This window comes from Oryctolagus cuniculus, chromosome 19, assembly GCF_964237555.1.
Source record: "Oryctolagus cuniculus chromosome 19, mOryCun1.1, whole genome shotgun sequence".
NCBI lineage: Eukaryota > Metazoa > Chordata > Mammalia > Lagomorpha > Leporidae > Oryctolagus > Oryctolagus cuniculus.
In genome coordinates, this window is record NC_091450.1 from 54,951,583 (window position 1) to 54,975,411 (window position 23,829).

The 23,829-nt window shown below is 46.8% G+C and overlaps 1 protein-coding gene and 1 long non-coding RNA gene across 6 annotated transcripts in view; both read left to right on the forward strand.

The window, feature by feature from the left end:
* LOC138846879 (trafficking protein particle complex subunit 9-like) overlaps window positions 1-3,625 on the forward strand; it is a 31,380-nt gene extending 27,755 nt beyond the window's left edge. Inside the window, exon 3 of the mRNA XM_070063827.1 lies at window positions 445-3,625. Coding sequence (XP_069919928.1) covers window positions 445-464 — 20 coding nt within the window. The 3' untranslated portion in view covers window positions 465-3,625. The remainder of the gene's footprint in view (window positions 1-444) is intronic.
* LOC103346531 (uncharacterized) overlaps window positions 1-23,829 on the forward strand; it is a 328,438-nt gene that overhangs the window by 200,283 nt on the left and 104,326 nt on the right. For 2 of the 5 annotated variants that reach the window (XR_011384399.1, XR_011384400.1), the window contains exon 1: window positions 7,896-18,659. The exons of 2 other annotated variants lie outside the window; for them this stretch is intronic. This is a non-coding gene — a long non-coding RNA (uncharacterized lncRNA). Of the gene's footprint in view, window positions 1-3,995; window positions 18,660-23,829 lie in introns of those variants that run through there. One more of the 5 variants, XR_011384398.1, reaches the window with a different exon arrangement.

The following is a 23,829-nucleotide window of genomic DNA, read 5'->3' on the forward strand; positions in this document are numbered from 1 at the left end:
GGATGATCACTCAGAGAGAGAGAGAGAGAGAGAGTGTGAGAGAGTGCTGTCGAGGCCCCCTGTACTGCCTCTCTCCCCAAGTGGCTCCAGTGAATGGCCAGCGCTGGGCCAGGCAGAAGCCAGGAGGCAGGAGGCAGGAGGCAGGAGGCAGGAGGCAGGAGCTGCAATTAGGACTCCCGTGAGACATGGAGGTGGGGTCCAGAGAACGCGGGCTCTCAGGGTCCGCGTCCCTGGGTCACCGCCTGGAGAGGCGGGACTGGAAGTGGCCCTGGGGCTGCAGACGCTGGATGCGGCAGTGTGCAGAAGCGTCCTGGGTTGCCATGGTGATGGCCTGTGGGGAGTGCGTCTGCGCCTGGCGCTGTGACCAGGAAGTGCACCGGCACGCCTGGCACCAGCTGCCCCGCGGTGCTCGCTGGGAGTCAGCGCCACGTCTACTCCTGCCAGAGCACCCGTGCAAGCCGTGAGGAGAGGAGCCTTCTTCGACGCTGCTGGCCGAGCCTGAGCCTGAGGGAGACCCAGCGGCCCCCGGGTCAGGCCGGCATCAGGAGAGGCTGCGTGTCGGAGGCTGCCGCGCCATTTCCCAGGTGCGTTTCTATTCTTCGGCCCCTTCGGGAAGCAACGGCCTTCGCGGACCTCTGTCTCGCGGGCAGACCGCCCCCCTGCCCCCTTTGAGGTGAGTGACGCGCGGCTGTTGCAGTGTCCCGCTGGGGATCTGGGCTGCAGGCGTGCCTGTTGCTCTTGGGTCCCGAAGGCTCGGGTGGAGTCGCGGTCGTGCAGTGCGGACGGTCTGGAAGGGTCCCCAGGGTGCGAGCAGCTGTGCGAGAGCAGAGGTGGCTGGGTCTCCTCCCGGAACGGCCTTGTGTTCTTGTCTGTTTGCTTTTCGAGGGCCCAGCCGCCCTGCTCTAGACCTGTGAGTGTTGTCGGGAGGAATGAGAGCGAAAGTGCGTGTCTGTGTCCTGGTCTAGGAGGACAGTTTCGGGTTCCTGGCATTGGCTGTGATGTTAGCGCTCTGCGGGTTTTTCATGAAAGAGCCTTGTCAGGCCGAGGTATACCTTCCTTCCTAATTTGATGATTTGGTTTTTAGTATCGCACAAGTCACGGGAGTTTTTGTGGAATAGGTTTTCTGTGTCTGTCGGGATACTTGGTGGGTTTTCCCCATGTTTGGTGTGTTCTGTGATAGATTGATTTTGTATGGTAGAAATGCATCCTTGCATTTCTGGAGTAACTCTGAGTTGCACACAGTGTGCTAAGCTTTGGTTGTGCTTCTGGATGGTGTCTGGCGAGGCATGTGACACATTCACGACGGATATATCTATGCCATTTTCTTTATGATGTGTGCTTGTTTGGGATGTTGGGATGATGCTGGTCTGATGGAATGAAATGGAAGGCTTTTCCTCTTCATCCCCTTTTTGGGAGGGTGTGCGAATCACGGATTTTAATTATCTTTTAAGTGGAGTTCTCACCTGTAGAGCCATCTGGTCCTGGACTTTCCTTCTTGTCTTTTTTGTTTGTTTCTGTTTCCCTGCAACTACAGTCTCTTTTCAAATTATAAGTGTATTCAGAGTTTCTTGTTTTACTGTATTCAGTTTTAGCGGTTTGCGTCTTTCTGAGAGTCAATCCACTCTATCTAGGTTGACCAAATCCCCGTGCCTGGTTTTTCCCTAGTATTTTTGGTTTATTATTTTGGCAAGGTTGGTAGTGATGTCCTCTCTGTCATTTCTGTTGTCAAGTCATTTGAGTCTGTTCTCCTTTTCCCCCCCCTGTTTCCTCTTTTGTCAGTTTCACTGAGTTTTCAAGAACTGTATTTTGGTCTCAGTGAATGTCTTTTGTGATATTTTCTATGCTGCTGGGTTGATTTCCATTTGAATCATTTTCCTCCTTCTGGTTTCTTCAGATTTACTTTGCTGTTCTAGTGTTTGAAGGCAAAATTGGGTTTATGGATCCGATGTCTGTATTCTGTAATATATACCTGTAGAGCAATACAGTTTCTCATGTGAAATTGGTCCTGTCAACATGGAAAACTCTATGGGTGTACCCACTACTGGGAACGTGTTGAAGGAAACGAAATCATTGTGTAGACAGAGAGGCTTTCGCAGGCCTATGCTTATTGCAGTAGGATGCACAAAAGCCAGGCTATGCAGTCTGCAGACGCATGTATGGTGTCCATAGCCCAGAATGTCTTTATTCAGTCTTGAGGTGATCGGCATTTTGGCTGATGGCATATCTTTGCTCTTGTGGGTTGAGCTGTAGTAAATACGGGGGCAGAGAGAACTCTTTTTTGTATGCTGATTTCATTTCCCTTGGGTACTTTCCCAGAGCTGGAGTGGCTGGCTCATATGCTACGTCTGTATTCAGATTTCTGACTTATCTCCATACTGTCTTCCACAGTGGTGATACCAGTTCACATTCCCACCAGCAGTGGATTAGGGTGCCTTTTCCCTCACATCCTCAAGGCCATTGTAATATCGGTTTGCATTTCCCTGATGGCTAGTGATCCTGAGCATGTTTGCATGTGTGTGTTGGCCATGAAGATTCCCTTTCTTGAAATAGTTTGCTTGTTGAAGTCCCTTGCCCATTTCTTGAGTGGGTGGATTGTTTTGCTGGTGTTGAGCTTCTTGAAAGTTTCTGGTAGTTGATTCTTTATCAGCTGCATGCTTTGCAACCGTTAGTTTGCCTCTTCACTTTGCTGAGTGTCTCTTTGGCAGTGCAGAAGCTTCTCAATATGTTGTTGTTGTTGTTGCTGTTGTTTGGTGTCCTCTTCCATTTCCTTGTTTAATCTTTTGTGTTTCTCAGATATTGAGCATCCTTGGTTCAATTTATTCCAAGCTCTTTCATTTGCTTTGTAGCTATGTGAACAGGATTGGTCTTTGAAGTCCTTTCTCAGCCGTGACATTGTCTGTGTATACAAATAGGCTGCTGATTTTCTCTCCTGCCACTTTACCACACCCTACTCTGGGTTTTCATAGTCTCGTAGTGGGGTCTTTAGGATCTCCTATATAGAGAATCATGTCATCTGCAAATAGGGATAGTTGGACTTCCTCCCTCCCAATTTGTATCTAACATTGAGGAATGAGAGAAAAAGTAGCAACATGATAATGAATGTGCACGGAGCAAATGTCAGCAGTGACCTCCGATGCTACCTTTCTGTATTCTCTCTTGCTTTGTGGGAGACACGATTTGGCCTGTGTCCGACATGATCCATACTTTAAAGGCAGGGCTAGACTGTGGAGGGCGGTGAGTGGAAGCAGACCTGTGTTGCGTGGAGAACTCTGTAGATCCCAGGTGTTTCAAGTCCTTGTGTGCGTGGGTACGTAAGTGTCTGAATAAGTACATTCGAAAGATTTCCTCATGCGCAAGTCAGAGATAATGCCACGCGGAATGTTTGTAAGGAAGAAGAGAATGACTGGGTACCAAAATCTTTTCTAAGACCCAGTTAAACTCTTTTTCAAATTCTGGGTTAATAGGGTAGGTAATGTAAATAATACCAATTTCTAAAAACAAAAAGAAACTCTAGGAGATGGCCTTGATGTGTTTTTTTTATTTATAGCTATGGGTTCCTTTTTTAATTTTTTTTTTTACTTTTCTTGAAGATCATATTTATTTATTTGACCTAAGAGTTAACACAGAGGGGACTGGAGGGAGGGAGGGAGGGAGGGAGGGAGGGAGGGAGTGTGTTTGGAGAGAAGACTTCCAGCTGCTGGTCCACTACCCAATTGGCTGCAATGGGCAGAGCTGAGAGTATCTGAAGCCAGGAGCCAGGAGCCTCGCCGGGATCTCCTCATGGGTGCAGAGGCACAAGGACTTGGGTGTCTTCTGCTGCCTTCCCAGACCCCAGCAGAGAGCTGCATCGGAAGTGGAGCAGCCGTACTCGAACCGGCGCCCCTATGGGGTGGCGTCACTGGGGGCCGTGGCTTTTCCCGCTACCTCACAGTGCTGACTATTTTGTTTTGGTATTTTTTTTTTTGTTGCCTGGCAATTTCCAAATACTAAAAAAAAATACAACATGTATATAAATATAATGTGTTTTCTTTTTATTTATTAGAGAGTTCCCTAATGAAAAATACTTTGTGAAATATTAAAATGAATGGCACTGTCCGCACTACAGCTCACTAGTCTAATACTTCGCCTGAGGCACCGAAGCACTTGGTTCTATTCTCAGTCACTCCCCCAAGGCCTGGAACTTAGGGCTGGGCCAGGCTCAAGGTAAGAGCCTGGAATTCCATCTTGGTTTCCCTCTTGGGGGTGAGAACTCAAGTACTTGAATCTTCACGTGCTATTTCCCAGGTGCATTGTTGGGGAGGTGGATAGGAAGTGGAATCGCTGGGTCTCGAGCTGGTGCTCTGATTGGATATGGACTTTCCAAGTGGTGGCTTAACCTGCTGCATCACAACCTGTCCTTTCTGTTCTTTTAATACCTGTAGGAGACATAATTTTATAGAAGAATCAATCCATTCATCTTTGCTTTCTTCCTCCCTTCTGGAAGTGGAAAAATGGCCAATGTTTTAGGCATATTTGTTTATGATAGTCAAAGTAATAAACCTTACCTTTTGCTTGGTCATACATTCTTCTAACAACATTTGAATACACAGGATTGCTGAACCCTGCAGTTACAGAGTTAGTATTCTTGTGGAGTTTGAGGCTTTTTGGGAAAGCTTTGTGGAAAAACTATACATTAGAATGACAAATTAGGGCGGCATTGTGGCATAGCAGGTAAAGCTGCTGCCTGTAACACTGGCATCCCGTGTAGGGAGCCTGTTTGAGTCCTGGCTGCTGGCTGCTCTGCTTTTGATCCAGCTGCCTCTTATGGCCTGGAAAAGCAGTAGAAGGTGGCCCAAGTCCCTGGGCTCCTGTGCCTATGTCGGAGATCTAGAAGAGGCTCCTGGCTTCGGATCAGCCCAGCTCCAGCCATTGCAGCCATTTGGGGAATGAACCAGCAGATAGATGTCTCTCTTTGTCTCTCCTTCTCTTTGTAAACTCTGCCTTTTAAATGAATAAATAAATCTTTAAAAAGAATGAACATTTAATAGTGTAGTTTATTGGTAAGAGCCTTAAATAGAAAAGTAGGTTCTCATATTTCTTGTATAAGTGAAAAAATACTGTTTAGCAATATCTGTTAAAATGTGAAATGAACATATTGTTTCACCCAGCAGTTCCATGGCTCAGACTTTATCCTAGAGTTACTGTTGCATATGGGTATAAGAATATGCATTGCATCATCATTTGAACTAATAGAAGGTTGGACAAAGCCAAAATGCTTTCCAGTAGGAAATCACATCAGTAAAATGAAGTACCTACACACGCTGGGTGTTGCGTAGCCATTGAAGTACCTACACACACTGGGTGTCGCGTAGCCATTGAAGTACCTACCCACACTGGGTGTCGCGTAGCCATTGAAGTACCTACACACACTGGGTGTCGTGTAGCCATTAAAGAGGAGTGGGGCTGCTCTGGTCTGTATGAGCTGATCAGAGTATTCTCCAAGTATAGTCAGTGTAAATATCTGTATGCAGAAAAGTGTTTGATTTGCTACGAGTTATGCAATGAAGAGAGAGGCCAGTTTAGTTGTACAGTAGGTAAAGGTACCGCCTGCAATGCCTGGCATCCCATATGGGTGCCCATTCACTTCTTGGCTGCTTCACTTCCATCTCTGCTAATGCTCCTGGGATAGCAGGGGAAGATGGCCCAAGTGCTGGGCCCCTGAACCCCCGTGGGAGATGCTGGATGAAGCTCTGGGCTCCTGGATCTGGCCTGGCCTAGCCCTGGCTGTTGTGACCATCTGGGGGGTGAACCAGCTTATGGAAGACCTCTCTCTGTCCCTCTCTCTCTGTAACTCTGATTTTCAAATAAATAAACAAATCTTAAAGAAAAAAGGGTATATGTCTGTACACTAGGCTGTCTGTCAAGAAACTCCCAACTCTAGTAACTCTGATTGCTCTGGCGAGGGGCACTGAGTGGTGGAAGAAGAGGTGCGTAGACTTCATTTTGATTGTATACCTTTTGAATTTTTTATTACATGTTTATTTTATAAATAAAATAATTAGAATTAGGTAAGGGAGTAGGTGTGTGGTATGCTGGTTAAGATGCTGCTTGGGATGCTTGCATCCCATATTGGAGTGTCTGGGATTGATTCCTGGTTCAGCTCCTGATTCCAGCTTCCTCAAGTAGTTGGGTCCTTGCCACCCATGTGGGAGAGCTACACTGAGTTCTAGCTCTGCCTGTTGAAGGCATCTGGGTAGTGAACCAGCCATAGAGAGATTTGTGTGTTTGTCTTTTCAATAAGTAAAATAAGTTGTAAAAATAATTACATAGGAATAACTTCAGGGCTTATGATCCTTGAACTTCCTTATTTTCATAGGAATGTATGAATTTCTGCGTTGGACCAAAGGTGTGCCAATTCTGCTTATCAGAGACAAAATATAGTGCTAGTGGTGGGACATGGTCATTTTAATTTTGTCTGTCACATTGTTTATTAGTGTAGAGAGGGTTTCTAGAGCTTGCAGTTATTTATAACTCATGTATTTATGTATCTACATGGTATGTATTTGTATACTTATAAACTATGTAATTATATTTATTGTTAACTGAAAATGCTGATAAGGAGTGGATAAATGAAGGGATTTAAAATGGAAAGTAATATTAGAAATGATGAATGTTGAGTTTGTATACAGGATGAATCATTCAGAACAAACACTTTTAAAGGGTGAAGTTCAGATCTTGAAGTGGGTTCAGAAGAAACAAAAGTCAGAGCCATTACCATAAGCCTCTATGGATTTCTTAAGAAAGGTCCCCTATGGGGTTGCTTCGGTTTTTTCACATTGGAATTTCTTATTTTGATTGTGTTTAAAATTTTCATTTTTAGTTGAAAGGCAGAGAGGCATAGAGAGAGAGAGTCAGAGATCTTCCACCTGCTAGTTCAGTCTCCAAATACCCATAACAGCTAGGGCTGGGCTGATGGAAACCAGGAGCCTGGAACACAGTCCAGGTCTCCCATGTAGGTGGTAGGATCCCAGGTGATTGAGCCATCATCTGCTGCCTCTCAGGCATTAGCAGGAAGTTGAATCTGAAACAGAATAGTCTGGACTCAAACCAGGATATGGGATGGATATGGGATGTCAGTGTCCCAAGCAACTTAACTGCTGTGCCAGAGACCTGCCCTGAATTTTATAAGCAAATGGGCTGAGGAGCAACCTTTCATTCCAGGAGCTACCCTGATGGTAAACAGAGGCACTGCTGTACCCTGATGGGGTGAGCCCAGTGTTTCTGTGGGTTACAGTGGATGGACGGAGGGATTCTTGGGCAGCATAGATAGGGGGCATGAGGAAGACATGCTGCAGGAGCTGTGTTGAGGATGAGGGCGTGAGCTGGGCTTAGATGACAATACTGTATACGGGGCAAAGCTGGAGAGGAACTGTGAGTGGACCAGTGTGGCTGGGGTAGAAGGCGTGAGGACAGGGGATTCTCCCAGAGTGCCCATGGTGCGTAGTTCCCATAGGCAGCTAGGCCCTGGCAGTCATGTGCCATGGTTCACCACGCTGCCCTGTGATGGTGAATGGTTACCCCACTGCTCCAAGGACATTCTCCTGCTGAGGGGTGAGGCAGTGCACTGGAAGGAGGAGAGAACAGGGACTCCTGCACTAGGGAGGCTGTTCTGTTTGTGTTGTGTGCACCTGTGTACCCCACTGGAGTCACATTTCTTCCTTTTCTCAGCTGTCTTCATCCTAGAAGAGCCCCTCTCCCTATTTGCACTCACGGTGTGAGGCTGAATGGAAACTTTTATGACATATGTTCTCTCTTATTGTATTTGGATTTGTGTGAAACTCCTTTCCCTCCCTCCCTCCCTCCCTCCCTTCCTTCCTTCCTCCCTTCCTTCCTTTATTCATTTGAAAGTCAGTTACAGAGAGACGGGGGGGGGGGAGAAAGAGAGAGACAGAGAGAGAGAGAGACAGAGAGAGATATATCTTCCATCTGCTGGTTCATTCCCCCAGATGTCTACATTGGCTGGGGCTGGGCCAGCTCAAAGCCAGGAGCCAGGAGCTTCTTCCAGGTCTCCTTCCATGTGTGTGAGTGCCCAAGTACTTGGGGCCATCGTCCACTGCTTTTCCCAGGTGCATTAGATGGGAATTAAATTGGAAGTGGAGCAGCCAGGACTCCAGCTGGTGCCCATATAGGATGCTGGCGTCACAGGCAGTAGCTTTTACCACTACACCATAATGCCGACCTCTGTGTGAAACACTTTCTACTGTGCAGGCACATACCCGGCCCTTCATAGCATGGAATGCTCTCAACAATGTTTTGTCTGTCAGCGGTTTTCAAAAAATGCTGTGTGCACTCAGTGCTTTATTTCCATAGAGCGGTGGGGAAGGCGGTGTGCAGGCCAGCACCAGCCCTTGCACCTCCCGTGTAGTAGCGTGCTGGGTCATTCATACCCCTTAAGGACAAAGCTTCTCCTTTGCAGCTAAGATCTTCTAATGTTCAGAAACTATCCAGAAACACGTTACTCTGGAAAGCTTGAACTAAATAAACCTGGTCAGATGCTACTTCTGAGTTAGGAGAGAGGGATGGAAATAAACTTTTTTGGCTAAAGTAATCTTGCTCACAATTTACCACAAATGGCTGACTTGAAATGCTTTTAAGATACTTGTCTAAGCTACCATAAGCTAAAGGTCAAGAAAAAATTTTAGAACACATTTTGAGAAATGATTGGCTCTGTTTTGCGAAAGCTTTTGCCAAGCTGCTTATTCCATAATTACCCTCTGAGACAAAAGCTGGTGGAAATTGTTGTGTTTGGATTCATTAGGAACTTAGTCTTGAAGTGGAACATAGTACTGTTTCCCTTTCCTTTCTTCCTTCCTTTCTTTCTTTTAGATTTATTCATTTATTTGCAAAGCAGAGTTATAGAGAGGCAGAGGCAGAGAGAGTGGGAGAGGTCATCTACTGGTTCACTCCCCAAATGGCTGCAACAGCCGGAGCTGCGCTGATCCAGAGCCAGGAGCCTCCTCCTGGTCTCCCATGCGGATGCAGGGGCCCGAGGACTTGAGCCATCTTCTACTGTTTCCCAGCCCACAGCAGAGAGTTGGATGGGAAGTGGAACAGCCAGGACTGGAATTGGTGTCCATATGGGATGCTGGCACTGTAGGTGATGGCGTCACCCACTACACCACAGTGCAGGCCCCTGCCTCTCTCTTCTGACCAGAAACTGGAACCCAGGGAAGGCACTAGGGTTAGGTGGAAAGGGGGCACGTGATTCCGAAGCTATTGTACAGCTGCCTTTACTGGTTAAGTTATTTAACGTCCGCTTCTCCTGCTGCAGAGCAGTTCGGACCCTCAGGAGATGTTGGTGAGCCTGTGCTGCATGCCGGGGTGGGTCCTTAGCCTGTGCAGTTGCCCTGGTGTTCTGTCATGTGGCTGCCGTCCTTTTCTGCATCTCATTGACTTGTGGAGTTAAGAATGGCTCACGTTTGTTGGCAGCATTGCAGTTCATTTGTTCAATTAGCATTGCAGTTGTATGCCTTCTTCTAAAATCTCAGTACACTTTAATGGTCATCCCGAGGATCTCTTTGCAGCAACAGTGCTGGTAGCCTTGAGAAACTAGAGGATGGTGTTGACTTTCCTTAAGGTTACTTAAAATTGGAGAAAAAAATTCTTCAATAAGAATGAAATTTAGAGCTGTTTTCTCCCTCATCATAAGCTTGTTGTTTTTTCTCTTTCCTAAATTCGACAAATATTTATTAAGCACCTAAGATGTCTTAGGAAAGGACATTGAATAGAGTTTATCTTGGAGGAACTCTTTGGAGAAGAAGGGCAGGTGGCGGAGGTGTTGTTGACTCCTTGAGGAAAGGAGAGATGTTTCAGAAATAGCTGCAGTTTTAGTATAACAGGAAGTCATCCAGAGTGCAGGGAGTGGATTCTGAGTCTCAGCTGAATGACAGCTTGGGCTGAGGTGGTCCTGGTGTTTTCTCAACTTAGCCAAAGAGTGCTTAGAAGCCCATGGTGGCAGCCAGGTGCACACCACTCAGGGCCAAAAGCCATCAGCTGGATATCCAGGTTGGCTTGGGTGGGAGAATATGAAGGATAGGAGCTTGTGATGTGGGTTTGGGATCTTGACATCAAAAGAATTTGGGTGGTGATGCCCCAGGATCCAAGTTGTAGCCTGTGGTGGAATTAGAGCCCCCTGGAAGTAACCTTTCTCTTGGCTGCTAGGCCAAATCGCGTTCCCTGGGGGAAGGTTTTGATTTTCACAGCATTGGAGGTGTTACTGGCCAGCTAGAGGCCAGGCCTGCAGCTTTAACACCCTAACATGCACAGGAAGGTCTCCTATAGTGAAGTCCAAAATGTCAGTAGTGAGAGGCCCAACATGAACTTTAAAAGCACAGTTGAGTAAAGGCAGTAATCAACTGTTGAGCATGGTTGTTTTTTTCTCACTACTCTGCTTTGTGGAACTGTGCATCCATCCCTTCTCTCATTTAGTGACCATTTACAGAGCACCATTTATGTGTCAGGCACCATGCTATGCAGCATTCAGAGTATAGACATTAGATATTCCCTCTTCTTTCTTAAAAAGATTTTTCTAGCAATGGCTGGGGCTGGGCCAGGCCAAAGTCTGGAGCCAGGAGCCAGGAGCTTCATCCACGTCTCCCACATGGGTGGCAGGGGCCAGACACTTGGGCATTTCCACCGCTTTTTTCAGGCCATTAGCAGGGAGCTGAATTGGAAGTGGAGCAGCCAGGACCTAAACTGGTACCCATATGAGATGCCAGTGTCCCAGGTGGTAACTTTACCCGTTATGCCACAATGCTGGCTCCCATCACCTCTTTCTTAATGCTTATTTTAAATTGCATGTAAATATAGAAATATATTCTTACCAATAAATAAGTAAAACCCCCAAAATAAATAAAAATAAAAATAAGACCCCAAAAATGCCAGCATACAAAACTGGTACCTACTTTGACCACCACCTTCAGTCTTTGTTCCTTCCTGTATTTGGTTGGTGTAGCCAGACATGTGATGGTTGCTTCCCTACATCTGATTCTTTCCTGCTTATATGCTATAGAGGCATATGAAATTAAAAAAAAATTATTTTAAGAAAGATTTACTTATTTATTTGAGAAGCTGAGTTACAGACAGAGGGAGAGATACAGAGAGAGTTCTTCCATCCGCTGGTTCACTCCCCTGTTGGCTGCAATGGCTAGAGCTGGGACAATCTGAAGCCAGGATCCAGGAACTTCTTCTTCTGGGTCCCCCTCATGGGTGCAGGGGCCCAAGCACTTGGTCTGTCTTTCACTGCTTTCCCAAGCCATAGCAGAGTGCTTGTTAGGAAGAAGAGCAGCTGGGACATGAACTGGCATCCATATGGGATGCCAGCACCACAGATGGAGGTTTAGCCTACTACATCACAGTGCCATCCCCCAGGCATAAGAAATTTTGAAAAATTGTCTTAAGCTGCAAATTTCTTAAGACAGGGACCAGGTGTCAGGTTTCTCTTTTTTGACTTAGGATCCTGGTACACAGTTGTCACTCAGTAAATGTTTGCTGAAATAAAGAATGAAATGAATCAGAAAAGAATCAATGGGTAGCACAAAGAATGCCAACTTTGAGTTATGGCCGGCAGACTTTGGAAGGCTAAGGTTTGTTCATGGGAACAGTGAGTTGATATTAGGAATGGAAGAAGTATTAAGCCATGAAGAGAGATTCAGAGCTGCTGGGGTATAGAAAGAGGTCCCAGTTGATGAGTTGGTAGGAGGAAGGATGGGTTCAGAAGGAACAGAGACCTTCATTGTGTAGTGTTCATGAGGTCAAGCGCATTCTTGAGGAAGGCTAAGGCAGGTTCGTGGTGGGAGGAGCTTATTAAGGTAAAAGCTTTTCAGAACTAGAAGAGTCTGAAGGTTCGTCCGGAGTTTTGGTGTGATGGACTGTTAGTGGTCCCTCTGTGTTTGGGGGAATTCTGTGTATGCATCTTAGTCCACATATACATCCCCTTTTATATTAAAGAAGATTCAGTATTTTTTCACTAAATGAGTCTTTTTGGGGGACATTTTCTTCAGTTTATGCCTATCAGCCTCATTCTTTTAATGACTGCATGATATTCCATGTGAGGTTTTCTGTTGTTTGGAAAATGATTGTCTAAAGGTTTTCTGTTATTGGACATTTAGGTTGTTTCCAGTCTTGCTGTTATGAACAGCTCAGCTTGTTCCTGTGCATGTGAGGCAAGTATGGGAGGACACAGTCTGAGAGGTGGGATTGGTGGCTTCCTAAGGGGATGCACGTTGAAACTTTGGATAGGCATATGGCCACTCAGCCCCAGAGATTCAGACTCAGGGAACAGTGAATTAGAATGACTTTTCTGTATGTTACTACTTTGACTTTTCAGCAGTCTAGATGAAAATAATGGTAGGTTGGCTTTTAATTTGTATTTCTTTAATTTAAAGGGATTTAAAAAAATCTCTAAAATTCATTTGAATTTCTTTCATCAAGAAATTACATTTGAAAGAAGTTTTCCTTATTGATATGTAAGCACTTTTTATAAATTAAGGAAATTAGCTTTTGTTATTTGTTTTGCAGTTTCCCATTTAATTTGTCATTTGTTTTGAATTTGGTGTGTGTGTGTGTGTGTGTGTGAGAGAGAGAGAGAGAGAGAGAGAGAGAGAGAGAGAGAGAGAGAGATTTGGGCCAGACAAAAACATTTAATGCAATAAAATATGTAAGGTATTTATTTAAAAACCTTTTTTTTAAATTTTTTGACAGGCAGAGTGGACAGTGAGAGAGAGAGACAGAGAGAAAGGTCTTCCTTTGCCGTTGGTTCACCCTCCAATGGCCGCCACGGCCGGTGCGCTGCGGCCGGCGCACCGCGCTGATCTGAAGGCAGGAGCCAGGAGCCAGGTGCTTTTCCTGGTCTCCCATGTGGGTGCAGGGCCCAAGCACCTGGGCCATCCTCCACTGCACTCCCTGGCCACAGCAGAGAGCTGGCCTGGAAGAGGGGCAACCGGGACAGAATCCGGCACCCCAACCGGGACTAGAACCCGGTGTGCCGGCGCCGCTAGGCAGAGGATTAGCCTAGTGAGCCGCGGCGCCGGCAGTATTTAAAAACCTTTACCTCTTGTTTCTGAGAAAGCTCTTCCCCACTTGGGATTTAAAAATAACTTTCTGTGCGTTCCTTAGGTGCTTTAATGGGGATCCTTGGATTTTTATTTTGATTATGTCATTTGTTAGTTTTGCAACTGTGGGCAAATTATGTATGCAACCTTTCAGAATGTCAGTTTTCCATATAGAAAAGGTTAGATAAGAGATATGTAACATTGTGAAGAACTTTGAGTTCTAGCATTTCTTGCTGGTGCCTTTTGTGTTGTGAGGAGTTGTGGAGCAGAGGCAGGTTGAGGGAAGGAGGAGAAGCAGGAAGAAGGCATGGAAGCAAGGTGGACAAAAAGCTCAAAAGGGGGCTGGAGAGAGAAGCCAGCACTGTGAACCCATACTCGCACACACCGCACACACTCTCACTCACAGGCGTACTCATGGTGTACACAGGCATGCACACTCACAGGGACACACATGACCACACAGGTATGCACACAGTGTGTACTCACATAGCCACATATGTGGACAAACATGACACAGGCACACACATGCACATGGCACATAGAGAGACACACACTCACATACACTCACACTCACAGGCATATTCATGGCACACACAGGCATGCACACTTGTAGGCTCACATAGGCATGCACACAGTGCATGCTCACACAGACACATATGTGGACACACAGGCACACATATGCACATGGCATTTACAGAGGAAGACACTGCACACACACTGGCATACATACAGGCACTGACACTTGCAGACACATGCATGGTACACACAGGCACACATATGTGCACACATAGGCACACACTGGCACATAGGCTCACACACATACACACTCTCTCACGTGTAAGACCCTAGAGGACAGAAGGAAAACTAAGGGAAATGGTGGGCACAGGAAGCTAATTCTGAGGACCTGAGAAGGATGCCTTCATATCAAGGAGATAAAAGCATTTTGGGTACTTTGCTCATTTCCTTCCGTTTTCTCTTTTTTTCCTTTTCTTCCTTCCATCTACCCCAGTTTCCTTCTTTCTTATGTTTAAAATAAAATTAACTATAGTAGAGTAGGTTGTGAATTAGCACAAATGGCAAAATGCAAAAGTTAAGTTTCCAAAGTTTTACTTCTTTTACTGTTAAATTGATTTATTGTGTAGCAGTCCCTTCGAGCTCTAACATTCTTTGTGTAAGGTGTGTGTATTTTAGCATTATTATAACAACTATAAATTTTTGGGCGGGCATTTTGACAAAGCAGATAAAGCTGCTGCCTTCTATGCCAGCATCTCATGTTGGTGCCAGTTTGTGCCACAGCTGCTCCATTTCTGATCCAGCTACCTGCTGATGACCTGGGGAAAGCAGCAGAAGATGGCCAAGTGTTTGGGCCCCCGCACCCATGGAGGAAACTCAGAGGAGGCTCCTGGCTCCTGGGTTTGGCGTGGATCAGCCCTGGAGGCTGCAGCCATCTGAGGAATGAACCAATGAATGCAAGATCTCTCTCTCCTTGTCTCTCTCCCTCTCTCTGTCACTCTGGCTTTGAAATAAATGAAATAAACCTTAAGAAAAACAGGACTAATTTTTGCATTTCCTGCTTTTGGAATTTAAGTATATAAAATTAACTATGTATTTCTCTATATTTTATCTCTAACACAAAAGTTCTTTTTGTTTTTGACAGGCAGAGTTGGACAGTGAGAGAGAGAGAGAGAGACAGAGAGAAAGGTCTTCCTTCCATTGGTTCACCCCCCAAATGGCCCTTACGGCTGGCGCGCTGCGCCGATTTGAAGCCAGGAGCCAGGTGCTTCCTCCTGGTCTTCCATGTGAGTGCAGGGCCCAAGCACTTGGGCCATCCTCCACTGCCTTTCCGGGCTACAGCAGAGAGCTTGACTGGAAGAGGAGCAACTGGGCAGAACCGGCACCCCAACCAGGACTAGAACACGGAGTACTGGCGCCGCAGGCAGAGGATTAGCTTAGTGAGCCATGGCGCCAGCCAAGAGTTCTTGTAAGTTGTGCCTTCGCGAAACCTAGTTTCTGTCTTTGGCTACCTGTCTTTTGTGTGACCTTGAGTTGGGATATTTGACTTCTAGCAGAAATACCTCCCCAACAATGTGTAGTTAGCCAAATTCTCCTGAGGCAAGTCCTTCTAAAGTATAATTGTCAATTATGTTCATAGCTTTTTTAAAAGATTTATTTATTTATTCAAAAGGCCGAGTTACAAAAAGGCAGAGAAAGAGAAAGAGAGGGCTTCCATCTGCTGCTTCACTACCTCAATGGCTGCAACAGCTGGAACTGGGCCCATCTGAAGTCAGGAACCAGTAGTTTCTTCTGGGTCTCCCACATGGGTGCAGGGGCCCAACCACTTGGGCCATCTTCTATTGCTCTTCCAGTCCATCACAGAGAGCTGGATCAGAAATAGAGCAGCCAGGACTCGAACTGGCACCCTTATGGGATGCAGATGGTGGCTTTACCTGCTAAGCCACAGTGCTGACCACTTCATAACTTATTTTTATAAAGCTATTTGTACTTTGCTCTTAGACCCTAATTACGATTTTTGGTTTTGTTTTGATTAAAACGAAAAAAACATTTAAAAATCAATCATGTGGGGGCTGGTGCTGTGGCATAGCTGGTAAAGCTGCCGTAGTGCTGGCATCCCATATGGGTGCCAGTTCGAGTCTCAGATGTTCCACTTCCAATCCAGCTCTCTGCTATGGCCTGGGAAAGCAGCAGCAGATTGTCCAAGTGCTTGGGCCCCTGCACCTGTGTGGAGACCAAATGAAGCTCCTGGCTCCTGGCTTCCGACTGGCCCAGCTCCAGCTGTTGTGACCATTTGGGGAGTGAACCAGGGATGGAAGTCCTCTCTCTCTCTCTCTCTCTCTCTCCCATTTTCTGTCTGTAACTCTATCTCAAAAAGAAAAAAAAATGGTGTTGTAGTTACTATCATGAGGGCATTGAAGTTGAATACACTTTGACCTTTTAGCTGATAATAATTCCCTGCCACAAACCCCTTCTCACTCAAAAATATTTATTTATTTTATTTGTTTGAAAGAGACATAGCCACAGACAGAGAAAAAGATACACAGACACCAACACTTCTATCCATTGATTTACTCCCCAAGTCCTACAATGATTGGGGAGGCTGAGTTGGGCCATAGTCAGAAACCAGGAAGTCAGTCCTGTGTCCCTGTGAGTGGAAGGGCCCAGCTACATGGGCCACCACCTGCTTCCTCTCACAGGACACGGTAGCAGGAAACTGGAATCAGTAGTGGAGCTGGGACTTGAACCCAGGCACTGAGATTTGGATGTAGTTGTTCCAACCAGAGGCTTGACCTCCGTGCCAAGTGCCTGCCCCTAATATTAGTTTTTCAACCTCAGGTTTACCCTGAGATGACCTGGGACAATCTCATCTGTTGGATTCCTCAAGTTGCTCTTGAAAACAAATGACCAGGGCCGGCTCTGTGGTGTAGCGGGTGAAGTTGCTACCTGCAGTGTCGGCATCCCATATAGGCTCCAGTTCTAGTCCCAGCTGCTCCACTTCTGATCCGGCTCTCTGCTATGGCCTGGGAAAGCTGTAGAAGATGGCCCAAGTGCTTGGGCCCCTGCACCTGCACTGGAAGAAGAAGCTCCTAGCTTCTGGCTTCGGGTTGGTGCAGCTTCAGCCATTGAGACCATCTGTGGAGTGAACCAGTGGATGGAAGACCTTTCCTCTGCCTCTGCCTCTCTTTCACTCTGCCTTTCAAACAAATAAATAAATCTTAAAAAAAAAAAAAAAAAACAGATGACGAGACTGATGAATGTCATTGCTGGTTACCCTGGCCTTGGCTGTCAGAGTGCTAATTGGAAAGGAAGTTTTATGGTCATCAGAAGTACATACCAGGGCCAGCACTGTGGCATAGCGGGTAAAGCCACCGCCTGCAGTGCCAGCATCCCATGTGGGTGCCGGTCTGAGACCTGGCTGCTCTACTTCTGACCCAGCTCTCTGCTATGGCCTGGGAAAGCAGTAGAAGATGGCACAAGTCCTTGGGCATATGCACCCGTGTGGGGAACCTGGAAGAAGCTCCTGGCTTCTGGCTTCTGGCTTCAGAACAGCCCAGCTCTGACTGTTGTGGCCAACCGGGGAGTGAACCAGAGGATGGAAGACCTCTCCCTCTCGGTCTGTCCTTCTCTTTCTGTGTAACTCTGACTTTTAAATAAGTAAATAGATCTTTTTTTTCTTTTTTAAAGAAGTACATACCACAGGAGAAGGGGACAGAGGACTCATGGCTTTGGCTGCTTAGGGGGAGGTGCTGACTGCCCAGCTTTGATGAAAAGCCCCTTCCCTCCCCCCATTTCTGGAGGGTGGCTCACTTTTACTGCTTTATCATTTTATGTATATTTCTCCCAGTCTCTCCAGGTCATCCCTGCACTTGAAGTGGAATCTGATCGAGATGTGTTGTTGGAGGTTCTGCCCTGTGTGGGGTGGGCAGGAGGTGTAAGTTCCAGGGACATTCTGTCAGGGCATTTGACTTAGTTGGGCAGCTGGTAAAGCAATTGAACCCAACTAACTGAAAGTTGATGGTGTAAAATATGGTATAAGGTGGCTGGCGCCACGGCTCACTAGGCTAATCCTCCACCTTGGGGTGCTGGCACACCGGGTTCTAGTCCCGGTCGGGGCGCCAGATTCTGTACCAGTTGCCCCTCTTCCAGGCCAGCTGTCTGCTATGGCCCGGGAGTGCAGTGGAGGATGGCCCAAGTGCTTGGGCCCTGCACCCCATGGGAGACCAGGATAAGTACCTGGCTCCTGCCATCGGATCAGCGCGGTGCGCCGGCCGCAGCACGCCGGCCATGGCGGCCATTGGAGGGTGAACCAACGGCAAAGGAAGACCTTTCTCTCTGTCTCTCTTTCTCACTGTCCACTCTGCCTGTCAAAAAAAGAAAAAGAAAAACAAATGGATACATGAGTGAGTGTTGAGGGAGACGTTGGTTAACAGATGGACATTGCAGCCATCCGGCGCAGTGGGATGCCTGCATCCCACACTGGAGTTTCTGGTTTGAGTTCAGGCTCCTCTTCTTCTGATCCAGCTTCCTGTGAATGCGCTCCATGGGTCCCTGCCACTCATGCGGAGACTGGGTTTGAGCTTTGGGCTTCTAGCTTTGGCCGAGCACCGCCTTGGCTGAGTCACACCCGGAGCAGAAGAAGCTGACTGAAGCGGGCCTGGGGCATCAGAAGGACGCTGGATGTGGCAGGGTGCAGATGTGTCCCGTGGCACCATGGCGACGGCCAGTGGGGACTGCGCCTGCGTCCTGCACTTTGACCCGGAAGTGCACACAAACGCATGCGTACCCCGACTGCCCCGCCAGCACTCTCGTGGGAGTCAGCACCGCGTCCGCTGCTGCCCAAGAGCCTGCACAAGCTGTGAGGAGCCGTGCTCGACGCTGATGGCCAAGCCTGAGGGAGACCCAGCTGCCCCTGGGTCAGGCCAGGATCAGGAGAGGCTTCGTGTCCGAGGCTACCACACCGTTTCCCAGGTGCGGTTCTCTTCTTCGGCCCCTTCCGGAAGCAACGGCCTTGGCAGACCTCTGTCCCGCTGGCAGACCACCCCCCCCACCGAGGTGAGTGACGTGCGGCTGTTGCGGTTTCCCGTTGGGGTTGTGCCTGTTGCTTTTGGGTGCCGAAGTCGCGGTCGTGCTGTGCGGACGGTCTGGAAGGGTCCCCAGGGTGCAAGTAGCTGTGCGAGAGCAGTGGTGGCTCCGTCTCCTCCCGGAACTGCCCCACGTTCCGGTCTGTTTGCTTTTTGAGGGCCCAGCCACCCTGCTCTAGACCTCAGACTGTTGTTGGGAGGAATGAGAGCGAGAATGTGTGTCTGTGTCCTGGTCTAGGAGGACAGTTTCCGGTTACTCGCGTTTGGTGTGCTGTTAGTGCTCTGTGGCTTTTTAATGAAAGACCATTGCCAGGCCCAGGTGTACCATCTGTTCTTAATTCGATGATTTTATTTTTTTAATACTGCGAAAGTAAGGAAGGTTTAGTGAAATAGGTTTTCTGTGTCTATCGGGATACTTTGTGGCTTTTCCCATGTTTGTTCTGCTCTGGGATTAATTGCTTATGTATGGTAGCCGTCCTTGCATTCCCGGAGTAACTCTCAGTTGCGCACAGTGTGCTAAGCTTTGGTTGTGCTCCCGGATGGCATTTGGTAATATTTTATTGAGGCATGTGACACATTCATGATGGATATTTGTGTGCTATTTTCTTTATGATGTGTGCTTGTTTTGGATGTTGGGATAACGCTGGTCTGATGGAATAAAAAGGAAAGTTTTTCCTCTTCCTCTCCCTTTTGGAAGGGAAAGAACGGATTTTAATTATCTTTTAAATGGGAGTTCTCACCAGTAGAGCCGTCTGGTCCTGGACTTTTTTTCATGTGTATTTGTTTCCCTGCTACTGCAGTCTCTTTTCAAAGTATAAGTGTATTTAGGGTTTCTTGTTTTACTGTATTCAGTTTTAGTGGTTTGTGTCTTTCTAACAATCAGTCCATACACTGTATCAACATTGACCAAATCCTTGTGCCTTGGCTTTTCCATAGTGTTTTCTGATTATTATTTTGGTAAGGTAGGTAATCGTGTCCTCTCTGTTGTTTCTGTTGTGAAGTCACTTGAGTCTGTTCCCTTTTTTCCCTTGTTTCCTGTGGATAAACGTTTTGTCCATGTCACTGAGTGTTCAAGAATAGTATTCTGGTCTCACTGAATTTCTGTTGTGATATTTTGTATTCCGTTGGATTTATATCAGTTTGTATATTTTTCCTCCTTCCACTTTCTTAAGATTTACTTTGCTGTTCTAGTGTTTGAAGGTAAAATTGGGTTTATTGATCTGGTATCTGTATTCCTTAATATATATATGGCAATACAATTTCTCATGTGAAACAAGTCCTGTCAACATGGAAAACTGTATGGATGTACACAGTACTGGTAACATATTGAAGGAAACGAATCATTATGTAGGCAGAGGTTTTCACACGCCTATGCTCATTGCAGCAGGATGCACAATAGCCAGGCTGTGCAGTCTGTGTATGTATGTATGGTGTCCGTAGCCCATAATGTCTTTATTGAGTCTTCAGGTGATGTGCATTTTGGTTGCTTACATATCTTTGCTCTTGTAATTAGCTGTAGTAAATATGAGGGCAGAGATAACTGTTTGTATGTTGATTTCATTTCCCTTTTGTATATTCCCAGGGCTGGAGTGGTTGGCTCGTATGGTGCATCTATATTCAGATTTCTGAGGTATCTCCATACTGTCTTACACAGTGGCTATACCAGTTTACATTCCTACCAGCAGTGGATTACGGTGTCTTTCCCCCACATCCTGAAGGCCAATGTAGTATTGATTTGCATTTCCCTGATGGCTAGTGATCCTGAGCATGTTTACATGTGTTTGTTTGCCATTTAGATTTCCTTTCTTGAAATATGCCTGTTGAAGTCCCTTGCATATTTCTTGATGGGTGGTTTGTTTTGCTGTTGTTGAGTTTCTTGAAAGTTTATGGGACTTAATCCCTTATCAGTTGCATACTTTGAAGATAATTCTGCCTATCCTGTTATTTGCCTTTTCATTTTGCTGAGTGTTTCTTTTGTAGTGCAGAAGCATCTCAATTTTTTTGTTTTCTTCTATTCTTTTGTTTAATCTTTTGTGATTCTCAGATATTGGACCTCCTTGGTTAAATTTATTCCAAGGTCCTTTATTTTCTTTGTAGCTACTTGAACAGGTTAGGTCATGGAGGTTCTTTCTCAGCCATGACATTGTTGGTGTATACAAAGGCTGTTGATTTTCTATCCTGCCACGTTACCAAACTTTACTATGAGTTTGGAGAGTCTCTTAGTGGAATCTTTTGGATCTCCTATATATAGAATCATGTCATCTGCACATAGGGGTAGTTGAACTTTCTCCATCCCCATTTGTATCTAACATTGAGAAATGAGAGAAAAAGTACCAACAGGATAACATGCACGTAGAAAATGTCAACAGTGACCTCAGATGCTACCTTTATATTCTATCTTGCTTTGTGGAACACAGGATTTGTCCTATTTCAAACATGATCCATACTTTAAATGCAAGGCTAGTTATGGAGATTGGAGATTGGGAAGCAGACCTGTGTTCCGTGGAGAACCGTGTAGATCACGGGTGTTTCAAGTCCTTGTGCAAATGGGTATATAAGTGTCTGAATAAATAAATTCCAAAGATTTCCTCATGTATAATTCAGAAATAATACCACACAGAATGTTTGTAAGGAAGAAGAGAATGAATGGGTACCAAAACCTTTTCTAAGACTGAGTTAAGGCCGGCGCCGCAGCTCACTAGGCTAATCCTCTGCCTTGCGGCGCTGGCACACCAGGTTCTAGTCCCGGTCAGGGTGCCGGATTCTGTCCCGGTTGCCCCTCTTCCAGGCCAGCTCTCTGCTGTGGCCAGGGAGTGCAGTGGAGGATGGCCCAAGTGCTTGGGCCCTGCACCCCATGGGAGACCAGGAGAAGCACCTGGCTCCTGCCATCGGATCAGCGCGGTGCGTGGGCCGCAGCGCACCGGCTGCGGTGGCCATTGGAGGGTGAACCAACGGCAAAGGAAGACCTTTCTCTCTGCCTCTTTCTCACTGTCCAATCTGCCTGTCAAAAAAAAAAAAAAAAAAAGACTGAGTTAAACTCTTTTTCAAATTCTTTGTTAGTAGGGCATGTAGTGCATATAGTATCAAATTCTAGATAAACTCTAGTAGTTGGCCTTGACGTAGTATTTTATGTAGAGCTATGTTTTCCTTTTTTAAAAGAATTTTGCCTTTTTAAAGATATTTTTTACTTGAAATTAGGAGTTACACACACACACACAGAGAGAGAGAGAGAGAGAGAGAGAGAGTAGGTGTCTTCCATATGCTGGTCCACTCCCTAATTGGCTACAATGGACAGAGCTGAGGGGATCCAGAGCCAGGAGCCAGGGGCCAGGAGAATTGCTGGGGTCTCCTGCATGGGTGCAGAGGTACAAGGACTTCTACTGCATTCCCAGACCACAGCAGAGAGCTGCATTGGAACTGGAGCAGCTGGGACTCAAACCAGTGCCCATATGGGATGCCGGCACTGTGGTCAGTGGCTTCACCTGACCCCACAGTGCCTGCCTCTCCTACAGGTCGTTCCCCGTGGGATCCAGCTGTCTGCTAAGTAGCTTGGGAAAGCAGAGGGAGAAGGCACAAGGACTTAGGCCCCTGAACCCAGAATGGAGCACCAGATAAAATGTCCCTGGCTTCTGCTTTGGCCTGTCCCAGTGTCAGCCTTTATGGCCATCTGTGGAGTGAACCCCCATATGGATGATCACTAAGAGAGAGAAATATTGTTCGTGATGCCCCCTGCACTGCTTCTCTCCCCACATGGCTTTGATGGCCAGGGCTGGGCCAGGCAGAATCCAGGAGGCAGGAGCTCCATTCAGGACTCCCACAAGGCCTGGAGGTAGGGTCCAGACTACCTGGGTCATCAGCCACAGCCCCCCTGGGTCACAGTCTGGAGCAGAGGGACTGGAAGTGGCCCTGCTGTGTCAGACCCTGGATGCGGCAGCGTGCCAGTGCGTCCCCTGGTGCCATGGCAGCTGCCCATGGGGATTGCGCCTGTGCCCAGCACTGTTCCTTGGAAGTGCGTGCACATGTGTAGCCCCTTTTGACCCGATGTGCTCAGGTGGGAGTCCGCAGTGCATTGGCTCAACCCGAGAGCCTTTTCAAGCAATGAAGAGCCATCCTTGAACCTGCTGGCAGAGCATGAGGGTGACCCAGCAGCCCTAGGGTCAGGCCTGGATCTGGAGAGGCTGGACCCAAGGCAGCCACATCAGTTACCTTGGGCTTCTGGAAATTACTAGGCTCGGTTCTCTTCTTTGGCTCCTTCCAGAAGAGAATGCCTCTTACTGAGTTCCTGTTCCAGAAGAACAGAAATGCTCTTTCTGTGTTGAGTTTGGTGTGTTGGCCTTTCTGTCATGGTGTGGGCGGGGGCTGGGGTGTGCATGCAAGGGGGTTATGGGGATAGTAGGAGGAGGAAGAGTGTCAAGGGAGAAGCGGGAGCAGAGAGGAATGGGAGAGAATGAAAAGGTGGCATGAATGGGGGGAGGCGTGAAATGAAGCTAAGAAAGGCGTGTTGCAGAAAGGAAAGGGAGGGGAGTGTGACAGGAGTCCTAGAGGGTGTGGTGGGTGGTTGGGAGAGGAAGAACTTTTCCCACGGTCCTGGTACTGTTTTGGGGGTTTCCTGTGCCTGGCCAGATGTAGCCTTGGCCACGTCCATAAGAAGAGGCCTTTACTCACGGCCTCTGCTGTGGGTTGTGCAGCAGTGTAAGGTATATGTGCAGGGGCACAGGGGCACGGGGCACTTGAATTAACTGGTACATAATCCAGTGAATTTTCACAGACTACACACACGGAGGAGAAAGCAGAAGCTTAGAGAAACACCAAGAATCCCTCTGTGTTCTGTTCCAGCCTGTCCAAGGTTGTGACACCTCATAGTAAGTACTAGATATTTTTTACTTTTTTTTAACTTTTATTTAATGAATATAAATTTCCAAAGTACGATTTATGGATTACAATGGCTTCCCCCACATACTGTCCCTCCCACCCACTACCCTCCCCTTTCCCACTCCCTCTCCCCTTCCATTCACATCAAGATTCATTTTTGATTATCTTAATATACAGAAGATCAGCTTAGTATACATTAAGTAAGGATTTCAACAGTTTGCTCCCACACAGAAACATAAAGTGAAAAATAATAGATGATTTTTTTTAAA